This window comes from Myotis brandtii, unplaced genomic scaffold, assembly GCF_000412655.1.
Source record: "Myotis brandtii unplaced genomic scaffold, ASM41265v1 scaffold100, whole genome shotgun sequence".
Taxonomy (NCBI): domain Eukaryota; kingdom Metazoa; phylum Chordata; class Mammalia; order Chiroptera; family Vespertilionidae; genus Myotis; species Myotis brandtii.
Genome location: NW_005353326.1, coordinates 494,213 through 511,306, shown reverse-complemented (window position 1 = coordinate 511,306; position 17,094 = coordinate 494,213). Strand labels below are relative to the sequence as shown.

The 17,094-nt window shown below is 45.2% G+C and overlaps 1 protein-coding gene across 3 annotated transcripts in view; it reads right to left on the bottom strand.

Moving 5' to 3' along the window:
* Positions 1–17,094, bottom strand: part of SNAP47 (synaptosomal-associated protein, 47kDa) — a 119,039-nt gene that overhangs the window by 88,238 nt on the left and 13,707 nt on the right. For all 3 annotated transcript variants that reach the window (XM_005853180.2, XM_005853179.2, XM_005853178.2), the window contains exon 2: positions 12,719–13,262. In XM_005853180.2, the coding sequence (XP_005853242.1) occupies positions 12,719–13,218 (500 nt within the window). In that variant the 5' untranslated portion in view covers positions 13,219–13,262. The remainder of the gene's footprint in view (positions 1–12,718; positions 13,263–17,094) is intronic.

Here is a 17,094-nt window from a genome sequence, read left to right as displayed (position 1 = left end):
GGGGGTTACCATGCCAGCAAGGGGGGCAGTTAGGGGTGATCAGACAGGCAGGCAGGTGAGCAGTTAGGAGCCAGTGGTCCCGGATTGTAAGAGGTATGTCCAACTGCCAGTTTAGGCCAATCCCCAGGATCGGGCCTAAACCAGCAGTGGGACATCCCCCGAGGGGTCACGGATTGGAGAGGGTGCAGGCTGGGCTGAGGGGGACACACACCCCCCCCCCTGTAAGAATTTCGTGCACTGGGCCTCTAGTCTGAAAAATAAAATGCCAAATTCATGGATAGAGAGAATAAATTGGTGGTTGCCAGAAGCAGGGTTTGGGGGAATGAGTGAAATGGGTGAAGGTGGTCAAAAGGTACAAACTTTTGTTATAAGACAAATAAGTGTTGGGACTGTAATGTACAGCATGGTGAGTATAGTTAACAATATTGTACTGTATATTTGAAAGTTGCTAAAAGAATAAATTTTAACAGTTATTTTCATAAAAAAAAACAATACGTGGTAATGAATGTTAACTAAACAAATTGTGGTGATCATTTCACAATATATACATACATCAAATCATTATATTGTATACCTAAAACGAATATGATATTGTATGTCAATTATGTCCCAATTTTAAAAGTACAGTAATGGAAAAAAAACTTCACTAGAGAGGTTCAATAGTAGATTTAAAATGACAGAAGAATCAGTGTTTGAAGACAAAAAAATAAGTCATACAATCTTAATATCAGAAAAAAGGAATAAAGAAAAATGAACAGTTCCTTTGGAGGATACCATTAAACACACTACCAACATACATATAACATGGTTGAGAGGAGCAGGAGAGAGAGAAAGGTACAGAAAAAATTATCTGAATAGTCTAAATCCCCCAAATTTGAGGGGGGTGAAAGCACAATAACTTATGAATCCAAGAAGCTAAACAAACATCAAGCAGGTGAAACAAAGAGATTTACATCTGATACATCTTAGACAAACTTTTGAAAACCAAAAAAAGAGAGAACGCTTTGAAAACAGTAACAGAAAAATGATTTATCATGCATAAGAGAACCATAATATTATGATGACCTCTATCAGAAACAATGGAGACCAGAAGTTACTGGGATGATATATGCAAACTTCTGAAAGAAATAAAACTGTCAGTGGAGAATTCTATATCCAGCAAAACTATCCTTAAAAAAAAAACACAAAGCAAAATAAAGACAATTCCAAACAAATAGCGAGGGATTCACTGGTCGCAGGCCTGCCTCCCCCAAAAAAAAAAAAAAAAAAAAAAAAGAAAACGAAAACCTAAAGAAAGTTCTTGGGCTGAAATGAAATGACACCCCCAGAAGGAAACTCAAATCCCTACAAAGAAACAAAGAACACTGGTAAAGGGAACCATGTAGGTAATTAGATAATATAAATGTTCTTGTTTACTTTTCCTAACTGATTCAAATGACAACTGCATAAAATACTGCTTTTAAAATTATACTGGAGGATTAGTAACATATAAAATACAATATACCTCCTTGGGAGGAGGCTGCATGGAGCAGCAGTGACTAGGTGCCCAGCCTCACCACCACCCAGACTAGCCGCAGCCTAGGCCTGAACCCACAGGCACCCCACCCTAGACCCCACCCGCACCCCAAGGACACAACCCAGACCCCAGGTGCTCATAGCAGACACTGCCTGGACCGTGCACCTAAGTAAGTGAACACCAGCAGAACCCTGCGTGCCTTCAGCTGACATCTGTGGGACCTCGCACTACTGCCACAAGGAACCGCTGCTGCCACCACAGGCACTCCCTGGGCACAGCTCCACCTAGGAGAGCCGTCATCTTAAAGGATTTACAAGGTCCTCCTTGGGAGGAGGCTCTGGGGAACAGCAGTGGCTGGGCACCAAGCCTCGAAACCACCCGGACTCACCACAGCCTAGGATCAAAACCATGTGCACCCAGCCCCGGGCCCCATGTACCCACAGAGGTCACAACCCGGTCCCCACGCACCTGCAATAGACACCTGTGGAACCTCTGCACCTATGGCACATATCCAGCCTGAACCTGTGAGCCTGACGGGAACACAACCTGGACTCTATGGCACCACTGTGCGACCACCACTGACCCGGCAGGACTCTCGCTCCTGCCATGTATTCACCCACTGCCACCACTACTGTGCTGCCACCACCGCCCTTGAGTCCAGCTGCTCAGCTCCACCGACAGGACTCGGGGGCAGGAAAAGCACTGAAGGCTAGGAGGTGGGTGTAACCTCACCTGACCTGGACCTATTAGAACTTAGGACCTGAGGAGACTAAAGAGACTGCAGATCTGTAAGTGAGACGGGAATGCCTAGGACAGAGAGGAGGCCCGAGGCCACTGGCTGTGGAGACTGCGGAGTGGGTGCAGCAGTGGAAGCCTGGGGCTGAAGTACCTGGATAGAGTAGTGCTGGCACCCCACCATAGTGCAGCCTGGGAAGCTCCTCCTGACCAGTGGGAAGGACCATACAGTGGAGCTCAGGGCCAACCTACACTGGAGGGGTCTGAAGGACACACCCAACATTGAATCTGGGGGGCCCTCTATTTCTTGGAGGAACTCGTGCTAGTGAGCAGAAAGGATGCTGGACAGTAGGTCCAGGAAGGGATCAGCCCTGCCTACCTGGAATACAAAACACATGCTTCTGACCTGACCTGCAGTGACCTGAGGCAAGGGGGAACAGCCCGAGGCAGGAAATCTGTGCCCCTGCAGGTGATAGAGAGGAGGTGCCAGCAAACCAGGCAGAGCTGAGGTATTAGAAGGAGAAGAAGGGCTACCCCCACCTTCCTATAAGCTACTGGCACCACCCACAACACGAGTCTGATCAAACCATCCCGGCCAAGACCAGGATATCCCAACAGAGCCCAGCTCTGTCAGGGAAGGCAGTACAGCTCAGAACAGGGACAATCAAGGTGTGAGACTTGAGGCAGACCCAGCTTCTGGGCTAAGGAGTCCCCACCTGCTGGACCACTAGGGGCTTCAACCTAGGACCTCAATCAGGATGCCCAGAGCCAGAAAGGGACAGTGACTCACATTGAACTGCATGAGAAAAGCTCCCAGGAAGCTCCCAGGATACAAACACCAAGAGACCAGATTGAACAACATCAGAGAAAAATCCAGCGAGCTCCACAAATAGTGGACCCAAAGGATTTTCAGTGTGTGAATGTGTGTGGTTTTGTTTTTTGGTGTGTGTGTGTGTGTGAGTGTGTGTGTGTGTGTGTGTGTGTGTGTGTATTTTTGTTTTTGTTGTTTGCTTAATCCTTTTTTCTTTCTTCTATTTTCCTTGCATATCTCTAATTTCTCTCTTTCCTTTGATTCTATTCTACTTTTGTATATTCTCATTGTTATTATCTTATTTTACTTTGTTTTTCTCATTTTTTCCCATTTTACTCTTCCTATCTATATCTTAATATGTCCATTATTACTATATTTTAAATTCATTATTATTTCATTTATTTAGTTTCCTTTTCTTTTTTCTCCCTATACTAGTTCTTTGGCTTTTTCTTTGCTTCCATATACTAGGTGTACCAGTTAATAATGCGGATTTTTTTCAATAGATGGAGTTACACATATGTTGATATATATGCGACTTGATATGTGTGTTATTTTGCTGTATGACAACAAGCTTCAAAAATTCATATGTCAAATTTTCTGAAGGTGTTAACATCATAGATATTTTTACGCTTAAAAATGTCGAATTTTGTGTCAAAAAAAAAGAGCATTTGCGGGAAGTTTTAATTCATTAGTTTATTTTGAAGAAAAGTGTTGCTGAATACTTCGGGAAGCTTATGGTGAACATGCTCGATCTCAAGATACTTGTGAACTCTGGTTTAAACACTTTAAAAGTGATGATTTCGATGTGAAAGACAAAGAACGTCCAGGTCAACAGAAAAAGTCTGAAGACCAACAATTACAAGCATTATCGGATGAAGATGCGTGTCAAACTCAAAAACAACTTGCAGAAAGATTAAACGCTGCTCAGCAAACAATTTCCGACCATTTACAAGCAATGGGAAAGATTTTAAAGGAAGGAAAATAGGTGCCACATCAACTGAACAAAAGACAAATGGAAAACCGAAAAGTCATCAGTAAAATGTTGCTTCAACGGCATGAAAGAAAGTCTTTTTTGCATCAAATTGTGACTGGCGATGAAAAGTGGATTTTGAGAATCCCAAATGCATAAAATCATGGGTTGATCCAGGTCAACCATCAACATCGACTGCAAGGCCAAATCGCTTTGGAAAAAAGACAACGTTCTGCATTTGGAAGGTGTGGTGTATTATGAGCTAAAACCAGGGTGAAACCATTAATACTGATCGCTACTGACAACAAATAATCAATTTGAACCACACTTTGATCGTGGAACAACCAGAATGTGCCAGAAGACACGGCAAAGTAATTTTGTTTCATGATATACCATCACCACACACTTCAAAACCAGTTAAAGACACGTTAAAAGATCTTGCCTGGGAAGTATTAACCCACCCGCCGTATTCACCAGACCTTGCTCCTTCAGATTATCACTTGTTCCGATCAATGGCCCATGCACTTTCTGAGCAGCACTTCAAAACGTAGGAAGAAGTGGAAAATTGGGTTTCTGAATGGTTTGCCTCAAAACAAGAAAAGTTCTATTCGGACAGTATCCACAAATTACCTGAAAGATGGGGGAAATGTGTAGCTAGCAATGGACATTACTTTGAATAAAGCACTTTTGATGTTTCTCTTGAAATTATTGTGTTTTCTTTGATTACAAAATCCGCATTATTAACCAGTACATCTAGATGCCATTTCTCCCCCACCTCCCCCTACTCCTCCTCCTCCTTTCTCTCTTTTTCTTTATATCCCCTCAAAGTCTTGGGTCATGTATTTGATGGACGTTAAGGGAGAAACTGACAGCAATACTGTCATAGTAGGGGACTTTAACACCCCACTGACATCACTGGATAGATCTTCCAGAAAAAAACTAACAAGGAAACAGAGGCCTTAAATGGCACACTAGATCAGAGGAATCTAATGAATATTTACAGAACATTTTACCACAAAGCAACAGAATATACACTTTTGTCCAGTGCACATGGAACAATTTCAAAGCTAGACCACATGTTAGGGCACAAACAAATCTATATAAATTCAAAAAGACTGACATAATACCAAGCATCTTCTCAGATCACAATGACATGAAGTTAGAAATCAATTACCATAAAAGAACTAAAAAACACTCAAATACATGGAGGCTAAAGAGCATGTCACTAAGCAATAAATGAGTTATCAATGGGGTCAAGAAAGAAATTAAAAACTTCCTGGAAAAAAATGAAAATGAACACACAACCACAAAAAACCTATGGGACACAGCAAAAGCAGTCCTGAGAGAGAAGTTCATAGCACCACAAGCCTACCTCAAGAAACAAAAAAAAGTACTAATGAACTATCTAAATTTACAACTAAATGAATTAGAAAGAGAACAGCCAGAAAACCCCAAAGTTGAAGGAAGGAAATAATAAATAACAGAGCAAAAATAAATAACATAGAGGCTAAAAAAAACAATACAAAAGATCAATGAAAGCAAGAGCTGGTTTCTTGAAAAAATAAACAATATTGATGACCCCTAACCAGTGGTCGGCAAACTCATTAGTCAACAGAGCCAAATATCAACAGTACAACGACTGAAATTTCTTTTGAGAGACAAATTTTTTAAGCTTAAACTATATAGGTAGGTACACTGTTATTAATTTAATTAGGGTACTCCTAAAGCTTAGGAAGAGCCACACTCAAGGGGCCAAAGGGCCACATGTGGCTCGCGAGCCGCAGTTTGCCGACCACGGCCCTAACCAGACTCATCAAAAAACAGAGAGGACCCAATTAAATAAAATCAGAAATGAAAAAGGCAATATAACAAGGGACACCACAGAAGTACAAAGGATTATAAGCAAATACTATGAACAGCTATATGCCTACAAGCTGGACAATGTGGATGAAATAGACAAATTCCTAGAAACATATAATTTTCCAAAATTCAATCAGAAAGAATCAGAAAACATGAGTAGGCCAATAACAACTGATGAAATAGAAGCAGTAATTTAAAAACTCTAAGCAAATAAAAGCTCTGGTCCAGATGGCTTCACAGGGGAGTTTTACCTAACATTCAAAGAACTAACACCTATCCTCCCCAAAATATTCCAAAAAATCCAAGAGGAAGGAACACTTTCAAACTCTTTTTATGAGGACAGCATTATCCTCATACCAAAACCAGATAAATACACTACAAATAAAGAGAATTACAGGCCAATATCCCAATGAACATAGATACTAAAATCCTCAACAAAATATTAGCAAATCGGATCCAGCAATATATTAAAAAGATCATACACCATGACCAAATGGGATTTATTCCAGGGATGCAAGGCTGGTATAATATTCCAAATCAATAAACATGATTGATCACATAAACAAACTGAAAGACAAAAATCACAAGATCATATCAATAGATGCAGAAAAAGCATCTGATAAAATCCAGCACCCTTTTTTAATAAAAACTCTTAGTAAAGTAGGAATAGCAGTATCATACCTCAACATAATAAAGGTCATATATGACAAACCTACAGCCAACATAATACTCAATGGCAAAAACTAAAAGTGTTTCCCTTAAGAACAGGAACCAAGACAAGGATGTCTTCTTTCACCACTCTTATTCAACACTAGAGGCCGGTTCCCTCAGCCTGGCCTGCACCCTCTCCAATCTGGGACCCTTCAGGGGATGTCCAATGCCAGTCTGTGGGATTGGGCCTAAACCAGGAGCTGGACATCCCTCTCACAATCCGGGACTGCTGGCTCCTAACTGCTCACCTGCCTGCCAGCCTGAACCCCCTAACCACTCACCTGCCTGCCAGCCTGATCCCTCTAACTGCTCTGTGCTGCCGGACTGATCCCCCTAACTGCTCTCCACTGCTGGCCTGATCCCCCTAACTGCTCTCCCTTGCTGGCCTGATCACCCTAACTGCTCTCCCCCGCTGGCCTAATCACCCCTAACCACCTCTGCCTCGGCCCTGCCATCATGGCTTTGTCCGTAAGGATGTCCGGTCTAATTAGCATATTACCCTTTTATTAGTATAGATAGTACTGGAAAACCTAGCCACAGCAATCAGACAAGAAAAAGAGATAAAAGACATCCAAATTGTAAAGGAGAAAGTAAAACTGTCATTATTTGCAGATGGCATGATATTGTACATAGAAAACTCTAAAGATTCCACCAGAATATTACTAGATTTAATAAAAGAATTTGGCAAGATAGCAGGACACAAAATTAATATCCAGAAATCGATGGCATTTTTATACACCAATAATGAACTCTCAGAAGGAGAGACTAAAAAAACAATCCCATTTATCATTGCAACAAAAAAAGATACCTAGGAATAAACTTAGCCAAGGAGGTAAAAGACCTGTACATGGAAAACTATGACATTGAAAAAAGAAATACAGGAAGATACAAACAAACGGAAATGTATACCATGTTCATGGATTGGAAGAATTGATATAATTAAAATGTCTATACTACCCAAAGCAATCTATAGATTCAACACCATCCCTATTAAAATACCAATGACATACTTCACAGAACTAGAACAAATACTCCAAAAACTTATATGGAACCACAAAAGACCCCAAATAGCTACAGCAATCTTGAGAAAGAAGAAGTTGGAGGGATCACAATACCAGATATCAAACTATACTACAAAGCCATTATAACCAAAACAGCCTGGAACTGGCACAAGAACAGGCATACAGACCAATGAATCAGAACAGAGACCCGAGAAATTGACCCACCCCATTATGGTCAATTAATATTTGACAAAGGAGGCAAGAACATACAATGGAATCAAGACAGTCTCTTCAACAAATGGTGCTGGGAAAACTGGACAAACACATGCAAAAAGATGAAACTAGACCACCAACTTACACCCTACATATGAACGAACTCAAGATGGATAAAAGACTTAACTGTAAGGCATGAAACCATAAAAAACTTAGAGAACACAGGCAGTAAAATCTCAAACATCTCATATAGCAATATGTTTACGGATATATCTCTTAGGGCAAAGGAAACTAAGGAGAAAATAAACAAATGGGACTGCATCAAAATAAAAAGCATGTGCACAGCAAAAGAAACCACTATCAGAATGACAAGAGAATTTACTGTATGGGAGGACATATTTGCCAGTGATGCATCCAATTAGGGGTTATAAGGAACTCATACAATTTAACAAAAGGAAGACAAACAATCCAATTAAAAAATGGGCAGAAGACCTGAATAGACATTTCTCCAAAGAGGACATACAAATGGCCAAGAAACATATGAAAAAATGCTCAAAGTCACTAATTATCAGAGAAATGCAAATTAAAACCATATGAGATATCACCTCACACATGTTAGAATGGCTATCATAAAAAAATCAACAAACAACAAATGATGGTGAGGATGTGGAGAAAAGGGAACATTAGTTCACTGCTGGTAGGAATGCAGACTGGTGCAGCCACTATGGAAAACAGTATGGAGTTTCCTCAAAAGATTGTAAACGGAACTTCCCTTTGAGCCAGCAATCCCACTTCTGGGAATATATCCTAAAAACCCCAAAACACCAATCAGAAAGAATATATGCACCCCTATGTCACAGCAACGTTATTTACAAAAGCTAAGATTTGGAAAGAGCCCAAGTGCCCATCAGTAGATGAATGGATAAAAAAGCTGTGGAACATTTACACAATCAATACTATGCAACTGTAAAAAAGAGGGATCTCTTACCCTTTGGAACAGCATGGATAGACCTGGAAAATATTATGCTAAGTAAAATAAGCCAATCTGAGAAAGACAAATATAATATGATCTCACTTATTTATGGAATCTAATGAGCAGAATGAATTGATCAACAAAATACAACCCAAAGCAGGGAGTCATTGAACAGACTGACACACCTCGATGTGGGATTCAGGGGACGAGAAGAGATAAACCAAAGAACTTATCTACTTATTAGAGGCCTGGTGCACGAATTCATGCATGGGTGGGGTCCCTCGGCCTGGCCGGCAATCGGGGCCATCTTGCCCAGTCCCAATCGGGGCCAGCCGGCCGGGGAGAGGGAGGGATTGCGGGAGGTTGGCTGGCCATGGGAGGTAGGCTGTGGGAGCGCACAGACCACCTGGCCGGCCAGGGGAAGGGACCACAGGAGGCTGGCTGAACAAGGGAGGTTGGCAGTGGGAGCGCACTAACCACCAGGGGGCAGCTCCTGCATTGAGTGTCTGCCCCCAGGTGGTCAGTGGGTGTCATAGCTACCGGCTGGTTGTAACGGTCGCTTAGGCTTTTATATATAGAGACTAGAGGCCGGGTGCACAAAATTTGTGCACAGAAGAGGGCTGTTCCCTCAGCCTGGCCTGTACCCTCTCACAGTCCAGGACTTCCCGGGGATCGGGCCTAAGCTGGCACTCAGACATCCCTCTTGCAGTCTGGGGCTCTTGCAGTCCACGACCCCTCCCTCCTTACCACCCGCCTGCTGCGGAGGTGGGAGAGGCTCACTCTACCTCCGCCACACTCGCTAGCAGTGAGCCCGGCTTCTGGCTGAGAGGGGGCTGGGGGCAGAGTGCCACTCAACCAGAAGCCAGGCTCACTGCTCCTTAGTGCTGACCCTGCCCCCCGCCCACTGGTGAGGGGGAGTGATCTGGGGCCGGCCTGGCCAGGGGAGGGGCCGTGGGAGGTTGAGGCGCCGTGGTCCCACCCTGTCCCGCCTCTGCGGAGGCTCTGGGAACTGTGCTGCCCCATCCCCCCCGCCTCTGCGGAAGGTGTGGCACCGGGACCAGGCCTGCACCACAGCCTCTCCAGTCACCTCTGCGGAAGGAGTGGTGCCGGGATGGGTGGAGGTGCAGGCCCAGTGCTGGCGCCGCCTCTCCCGCCACCTCTCCGGAAGGGGTGACGCAGGGACTGGGCTGCACCATGGCCTCTTCCGTGGCCTCTGCGGAAGGGGGTGGGAGGTGGGGGCTGCCAGGACCGCCATGGCTGGCCTGGTGGTGCAGGCTCGCTGGCCCTGCCACAGCCCACTGGTGGTTCCAGAAGGTCATCCGGAAGGACATCCAGAAGGTCATTCGGCTGTCCTGTCTAATTAGCATATTATGTTTTTATTATTATAGATAGGCATAGTATGGACACAGGTAATTGGGTAGTAAAGACATGGGGGGTTGGTAGAGGCTGGGAGGATTAGGGTAAAAGGGGTAAAAAGGGGAGATATCTATAATACTATCAACAATAAAAAATACAATAAAAATAGAGAAAGAAAAACTAAATCCAAGGTTCAACTGCCTGTCACCACAAAAGCCAAACTTGTGAGGCAGGTACTAGTGAAAAGAGAGGTTTATTAAAGTGCTGGTCACCTGAGAAGATGGGGGACTCTCATACCAAAGCCCATCTTAGTATCTCAGTGCAGGCAGGGGTTTTATAAGGGCACTGAGCACTCACTGCAGCAGCAGGCATGGGAACCCAATGTCTTCTGCTAAGCCTCACTTTACAGAGGTGCAATGTCTCAAACAGTGCTATTCTTCACTGAACAGGTTATTATGTAATACTAGAGGCCTGGTGCATGGATTCATGCATCAGTGGGGTCCCTCAGCCTGGCCTGCACCCTCTTGCAATCCGGAACCCCTTGGGGGATGTAGTAGTACCGGTAGCAGCAGGCGGCTGGGGAGGAGCCCAAGCCCAGGCCAGGTGCCTGCTGCTGTCGCTCGGTAGCACTTCTGCGGAGGCAGGAGAGGTTCGCGCCGCCACAGCACTTGCCAACTGTGAGCCCAGCATCTGGCACCCAATGGTCAGTTGAGCGGCACTCCCGCTGTGGGAACGCACTGACCACCAGGGGCAGCTCCTGCGATGAGCGTCTGCCCCCTGATGGTCATTGCACATCATAGCGACTGATCGACCAGTTGTTTGGTCATTTGGTCTTTTAGGTTTTTATATATATAGACTAGAGCAGTGGTCAGCAAACTCATTAGTCAACAGAGCCAAATATCAACAGTACAACGATTGAAATTTCTTTTGAGAGCCAAATTTTTTAAACTTAAACTATATAGGTAGGTACATTGTTATTAACTTAATTAGGGTACTCCTAAGGCTTAGGAAGAGCCACACTCAAGGGGCCAAAGAGCCGCATGTGGCTCATGAGCCGCAGTTTGCCGACCACAGGACTAGAGGCCTGGTGCACAAATTCGTGCATGGGTGGGGTCACTTGGGGTGGCCTGTGGAGATCGGGCCCCAGCTCGCACCCCCAGCCTCACAGCCACAGCTTGCACCCCCAGTCTTGCAGCTCTGCCTGGCTTCCCGCCTTGGCCTGGCACTGCCCCCTCACCTGCTCCACCATCCCACCTGCGGGATGACTGATCAGGGCCAGGCCCCCCACCCAGTTCCCTCAGCACCAGGGAGCCAGGTGGCAGCCCCACTCCCACCACCGCCGCTGGTCACCATCTGCGGGACAATCAGTAGAGCCATTGGGCCCCCGCTCACACCCGCCTTGGCCTGGCGCCACCCGTCCAGTCACCTGCTCCACCATCCCGCCGCGGTCTCGGTCTCATTGGGGCCCATCGGGGCTGGCAGTACCTCCACTGCTGCCCACTGTCAGCACCACGTCGCCGATGCCTGCCATGTTCCACACCGCCCCCTGGTGGTCAGCGCACGTCATAGCAAGAGGTCGAACTCCCAGTCTCCCAGTTGAACTCCCGGTCAAATGACCACCCAAGGGGCCATTTTGCAAATCAACCGAAAGGTGGAACTATCAGTCGCCATGACAGGCACTGACCACCCGGGGACAGACACTCAACGCAGGAGCTACCCCCAGCCCACAGGCCCCAGGCCAGCCAAGGCAGGTGCCAGCGGGGGTGCCCCCCAATTGCCCCGCCGGTCGCCTCCCTGGAAGTGACCAGCAGCAGTGGCGGGGGGCAGGGCTGGCAAATGGGCGGCACCAGGCTGGCCAAGGCGGGTGCCAGCGGGGGCCCCCAATCACTCCACTGGTCACCCCACAGATCGGCCCTGATCGCCGGCCAGGACTAGGGACCCTACCCGTGAACAAATTTCGTGCACCGGGCCTCTGGTAATAATATAATAATATAAAGGTGTTATTTTTTAAATGTCACTTACATTACTAAGTCATGAGTTTATTATTTTACTCTTTAAATGATAGTATTTTTAATTTTTTAGTTTTAGAAAACATGGTCAATATAACATAACCCATAAAAGCTCTTTGGAGCCTCAATTTTTAAGAGAGTAGAAGTGCCCCAAGACCCAAGCTTTGAGAGTTGCTGGTCCAGCAGCTCAGGTGGTAACTTCTGGAGCCAAAATGTTTCCCTTGAAACCTGGCTGCTCCACAGATATATAAAAAAAAATTAACTACTAAAAAAATAAACTATGCTAACAAACTTAGTGTATGTGATCTCAAACAAATTCCTTGGCCTCTCAGACTCAAGTTTCCCCATGCTCTTCTTTGCTTGTCTGGTGACTAAATAAGGTGATTGTCATTAAAGACTTACACTAAATCTGGCAACAGTGCCCTTACTGTCTGTATGCCCAGAGCATCCAGCCCAGTATAACTGTCCACAGCAGGTATAACCCATGTTTTCTGAATGTGTATTAAATATGGGATATGGAAGACACCAAAAGAGCAGCTTAAGGCTGCAGTACTTTTCTCTACCTGTCAGCCACATCCAGGTCAGACTCCATATTGTCCAGGCTGCTCGTTATGCTGTCCAGCTGCTCACCCTGGTAGTGTAGGACTCTGGCTGCATCTTCTAGACGCTTCTGGGAACAGGACATTAGACCAGTCAGCTCCTTCCCCTTGGTCATGCGGGAGGATGACGCCTCCACAGCACCTCCTGGTTGAGATAGCAGCAACTCTCTCCAGAAGTGTTCAATGATATGGAAAACGACATTCCGATTAGGCTGCAAGGAACTGAACCAGTGCTTGACATGGCCCTTTTCCAGGATGGTGACAGAACTGAAGATAAAATGAGAAGCTTCTTTCTTGATCTCAATTATATCAGCAAGAGGAAAGCTGACAAGAAAGTCTCCAGTTTTATCAGTCAGAAATTTCAGTGAGAGTGAAGTTAACCAAAGTTTTCCAGGAACCCATCGCTTCTCAAGTTCCAAATAATAGGAGCATGGCCAGGTGTGGACGCAGAAGTCTCTGCTCATCTGGTTCCTGGGTCAGTCTCCACCAAGGTCAAGACCACCCAGTTCTGAAGGAAAAGGGACAAATTAGTGGGTATGTCAGGCTAAAATGTATCATCACACTTGACCTAGAGACACTAGGACATCAACGGCGAGGGAACGGTTTGGATTCAGAACAAACCTAAGACACCAGCACATAGCAGGGTCCTTGCCTAGCAAGAGCTCTCACCCACATGTGATAGGCAAGACGAAGTCTTTGTCCTACTTAGCAGAGAGGACATGGCCACGTCTCAGACTTGTGCTCTTCCCAAAGCCCCAGGGTCCCCGGGCTCTATGCCCACCAGAGCACCCCTCACTCAGACCAGAGTCCACAGCTGGATGTAACTGAAGGAAGAAAACTGCTGGAAACCACTACGCCAAGAGGTGTAATGACCCCTATCACTACACATTCTTTACAAGTTTCTAAGCTAACAAAGAGTCTCCATTTGAAATTTTTATAAACTTAATTTCATAGAGAAAAATATTAAACTGATAAGAACAGATACTACACTTGATCTTAGCCAAAAAGCGATCACAGAGAAAATAATCCGACAAACTTCTCCACTCTTGTAATTCCAAATAGTTTTTATAGAGTTCCATACAATTATGGAGTGATATGTGTATATTTATAGTTTTACTAGAGGCCTGGTGCACTAAATTCGTGCATGGGTGCGGTCCCTAGGCATGGCCAGCAATTGAAGCGCAAGTGTCTGACACGGAAAGGCAGGTCCCAGCTGACCTCTGGGCCCTGGGCAGCACCTGGGCCCCCGGGCCCCCACACCCCCCCCCCTCTGCCTGAATCATCAGGCCCCCGACCATCGCTGCTGGTCATTGTCCACAGGGCAATTGGCGGGGCGATCAGGCCCCACTTACACCCACCTTGGCCTGGCACCGCCTGCTCACCTGCTCCACCATCCCACCACGGTCCTGCTCTCATCAGGGCCCATTGGGGCCGGCAGTGCCTCCACTGCCACCTGCTGCCAGCGCCGAGTTGCCAACGCCCGCCATGTTTCGCGCCGCTCCCTATTGGTCAGTGTACATCATAGGGAGCGGTCGAACTCCTGGTCAAGGTGGCAATTTGCATATTAGGCTTTTATTATATAGGATAATTTTATCTATAATTAGCATTTATCAATGCAGTTTGAAAAGTCATGATGGATTTGAAACAACCCTTATAGAGCATTTAGCCTAACCCTGTCATACAGATGAAGAATACAAGGCCATGAAAGGATGAGGACCCTGTACAAGCATGTCAAACTTGCAGCCCATGGGCCACAACGAATATTTTTGCGGCCCAACCCATATAACGGTATGTAAGAAACATTTTAATAAAAATTTCGTAACTTAATTTTTACAATATCCTGTTATACATAATTAATAACAAACTACAACATTCGCTAATGACTGATTACTACAGGGGTCCTCAAACTTTTTAAACAGGGGGCCAGTTTACTGTCCCTCAGACCGTTGGAGGGCCGGACTATAGTTTAAAAAAGAACTATGAACAAATTCCTATGCACACTGCACATATCTTATTTTGAAGTAAAAAAACAAAACGGGAACAAATACAATATTTGTATTTGTATGTGGCCCGCGGGCCGTAGTTTGAGGACCCCTGGATTACTATAATCATGTTGCATTCATTTCCCTTACGTCATGCCTGTGCACCATTTCTCTCCACTAATACTAGCAGCGAATATTTTAGCAGCCCACTGCCATGTCATTAGTCTTGGACTGACTTGTTTGGTGTGTGCAAAAGGAAATATTTCGCTTTCAGAAAACAAGAAAAATGGGTTTATTTGCGTTACGCTTATTAATTTCTGCAGTTATTCAATGTCTGGTAAGTTAATGTTAAAAAAATTAATTTTTATTAAAACATTCTATTATTTTATGTTAACGGTTACTCATTTATTTCAGCCCTTTGTATTCAGCATGTCTCTATCGAAATAAACCTACGTTTCTATGAAAATTGAAGCTTTTGTTTTTTTGCAGCCCACATAAACTTAAACCTTGTTTATTTGGCCTGTGTTAGCCTTTGAGTTTTACCTGCTTGCTGTACAAGGTCAAACCACAAGGAAATGACATTGACGTGGCTAGAGCTAGGCCTTCTAAGGCTCTTCCAAGTAGAGGTCCACCTGCAATACTGCACATCTTCCACTTCTCTGTCTCTCACATACACACTCTTCAATGATAATACAATTTCACTTATAAAAATGAGAACAAATCACTAATATTATCTCTTAAAATGCTGACAAGTGTGGCTTTCTCGGTCTGGCTAGGGGCCAAAGGGATTCTCTGCATCTGGTCAACAAGTTTTAGCCACCATACCACACTGGGCTGCAAGGACAAGAGAAACGACACTGACATAAGTCCCAGGCTCCCGGAGCTTAGAACCCAGTGGAAATCTATGGATTTCCTCATTGAGCTACATTCTAAAGACCCAGACTCTTCAGTGTAATTGTACAGACACCACATCAAGCAACACAAGGCCTGACAACAAAAAAAGGTAGAACCTACACCTAAAGAACTTGTGTGGAATTGATTCCTAATTATAAAGAAACAGTGATCTGAGAAAAGGCAACATATCATCAAATACAAAGGCAGTTAACACAGGGCTGCAGACATGATCAGGACTATGGCAACAGTCTAATGGGTCTCCTGCCTTTGGCATTTGCCACCCCAAAGCATCCTGCACTGCCACCGCAATCTCTCTAGAGTGGGAGACCCTGGTGCACCCAGCCCTTACCTCTCCCTGTCCACACCCCACCCCCACCCCCCATGAGGCTGTGTAGACCTGGCACACTCACTATACCTGTATGAGGCAGAATGACCACTTATTTGACTGTAAGCTCCCAGAGGACAGGTATTTTGTTCATAATCCTAACTCAGAGAATACTTTGTGACCAAATGAATGGAACAGAAACTCATGGTTTATACTGTTGTCCAGTGAGGACCCTCAGCCTGGCTGAGGTCCATGTTGCAGGCTGGCTTCATCCTGCTGTTCAGAATCCTACTGATGGCAGCCTTGATACTGTTATACAAACTGCACAGATCTGGTCCCAGTCAAATTAACCAGAGTGGCTGATGGAGTGAAATGGGAATATTCATCAAGGCCAAGATGATATAGAAACAAGAGGTGGACATTATTGAGAGGCAATTCTCCATGGTATTTCTCCACATCTGGTGTCAGGGTCTATCCCAGACTATCTTTCTCACAGCTGTAGATGGTGTCTCCCTTCTGGTCGACCTGGGTAACAGGATACTGTCCTCTTGGAGATAAGGGTTAGGAAGGTTTGCTAGCAGACCCCTTATAAATTTGGAGGGTTCCTTGCTGTAACACAAACCCACACTGTGTGCAGCATGTACTAGGGTCCTGAAAACCTGGGGCACAGGGTAACAGATGCACATAAAGCCTGCTGTACCATGCATAACAGGCCCTTTCTCTCTGACCAGAGTCCCTGTCTGCTGCCTCATCTAGAAAACTGTGACAGGGTCACTGCTAGCCTGCCAGTCTCCCATCCTTCACAGATACTGACAGTGATGTACACCACAAAGATCATTCTACTCAGGGTATAAGTTCTTCACACCAGAATCCTATCTACACTAATAAAAGAGAAACATGGTAATTGGCGTACGACCGCTACCCTTCCCATTGGCTAATCAGCATATCCTTATGCAAATTAACTGTCAGCCAAGATGGCGGCCAGCAGCCAGGCAGCTGGAAGCGAACATGAGGCTTCCTTGCTTCAGTGACTGCAGACTCCAACGTTGCCGGCCTCTGAGTTGCAACTCTAAGCAACAATGTACTATGTTGCAAATAAGAAGCTAAACAAAACCCTAGAAACCAGCTTTCAGCCTGCC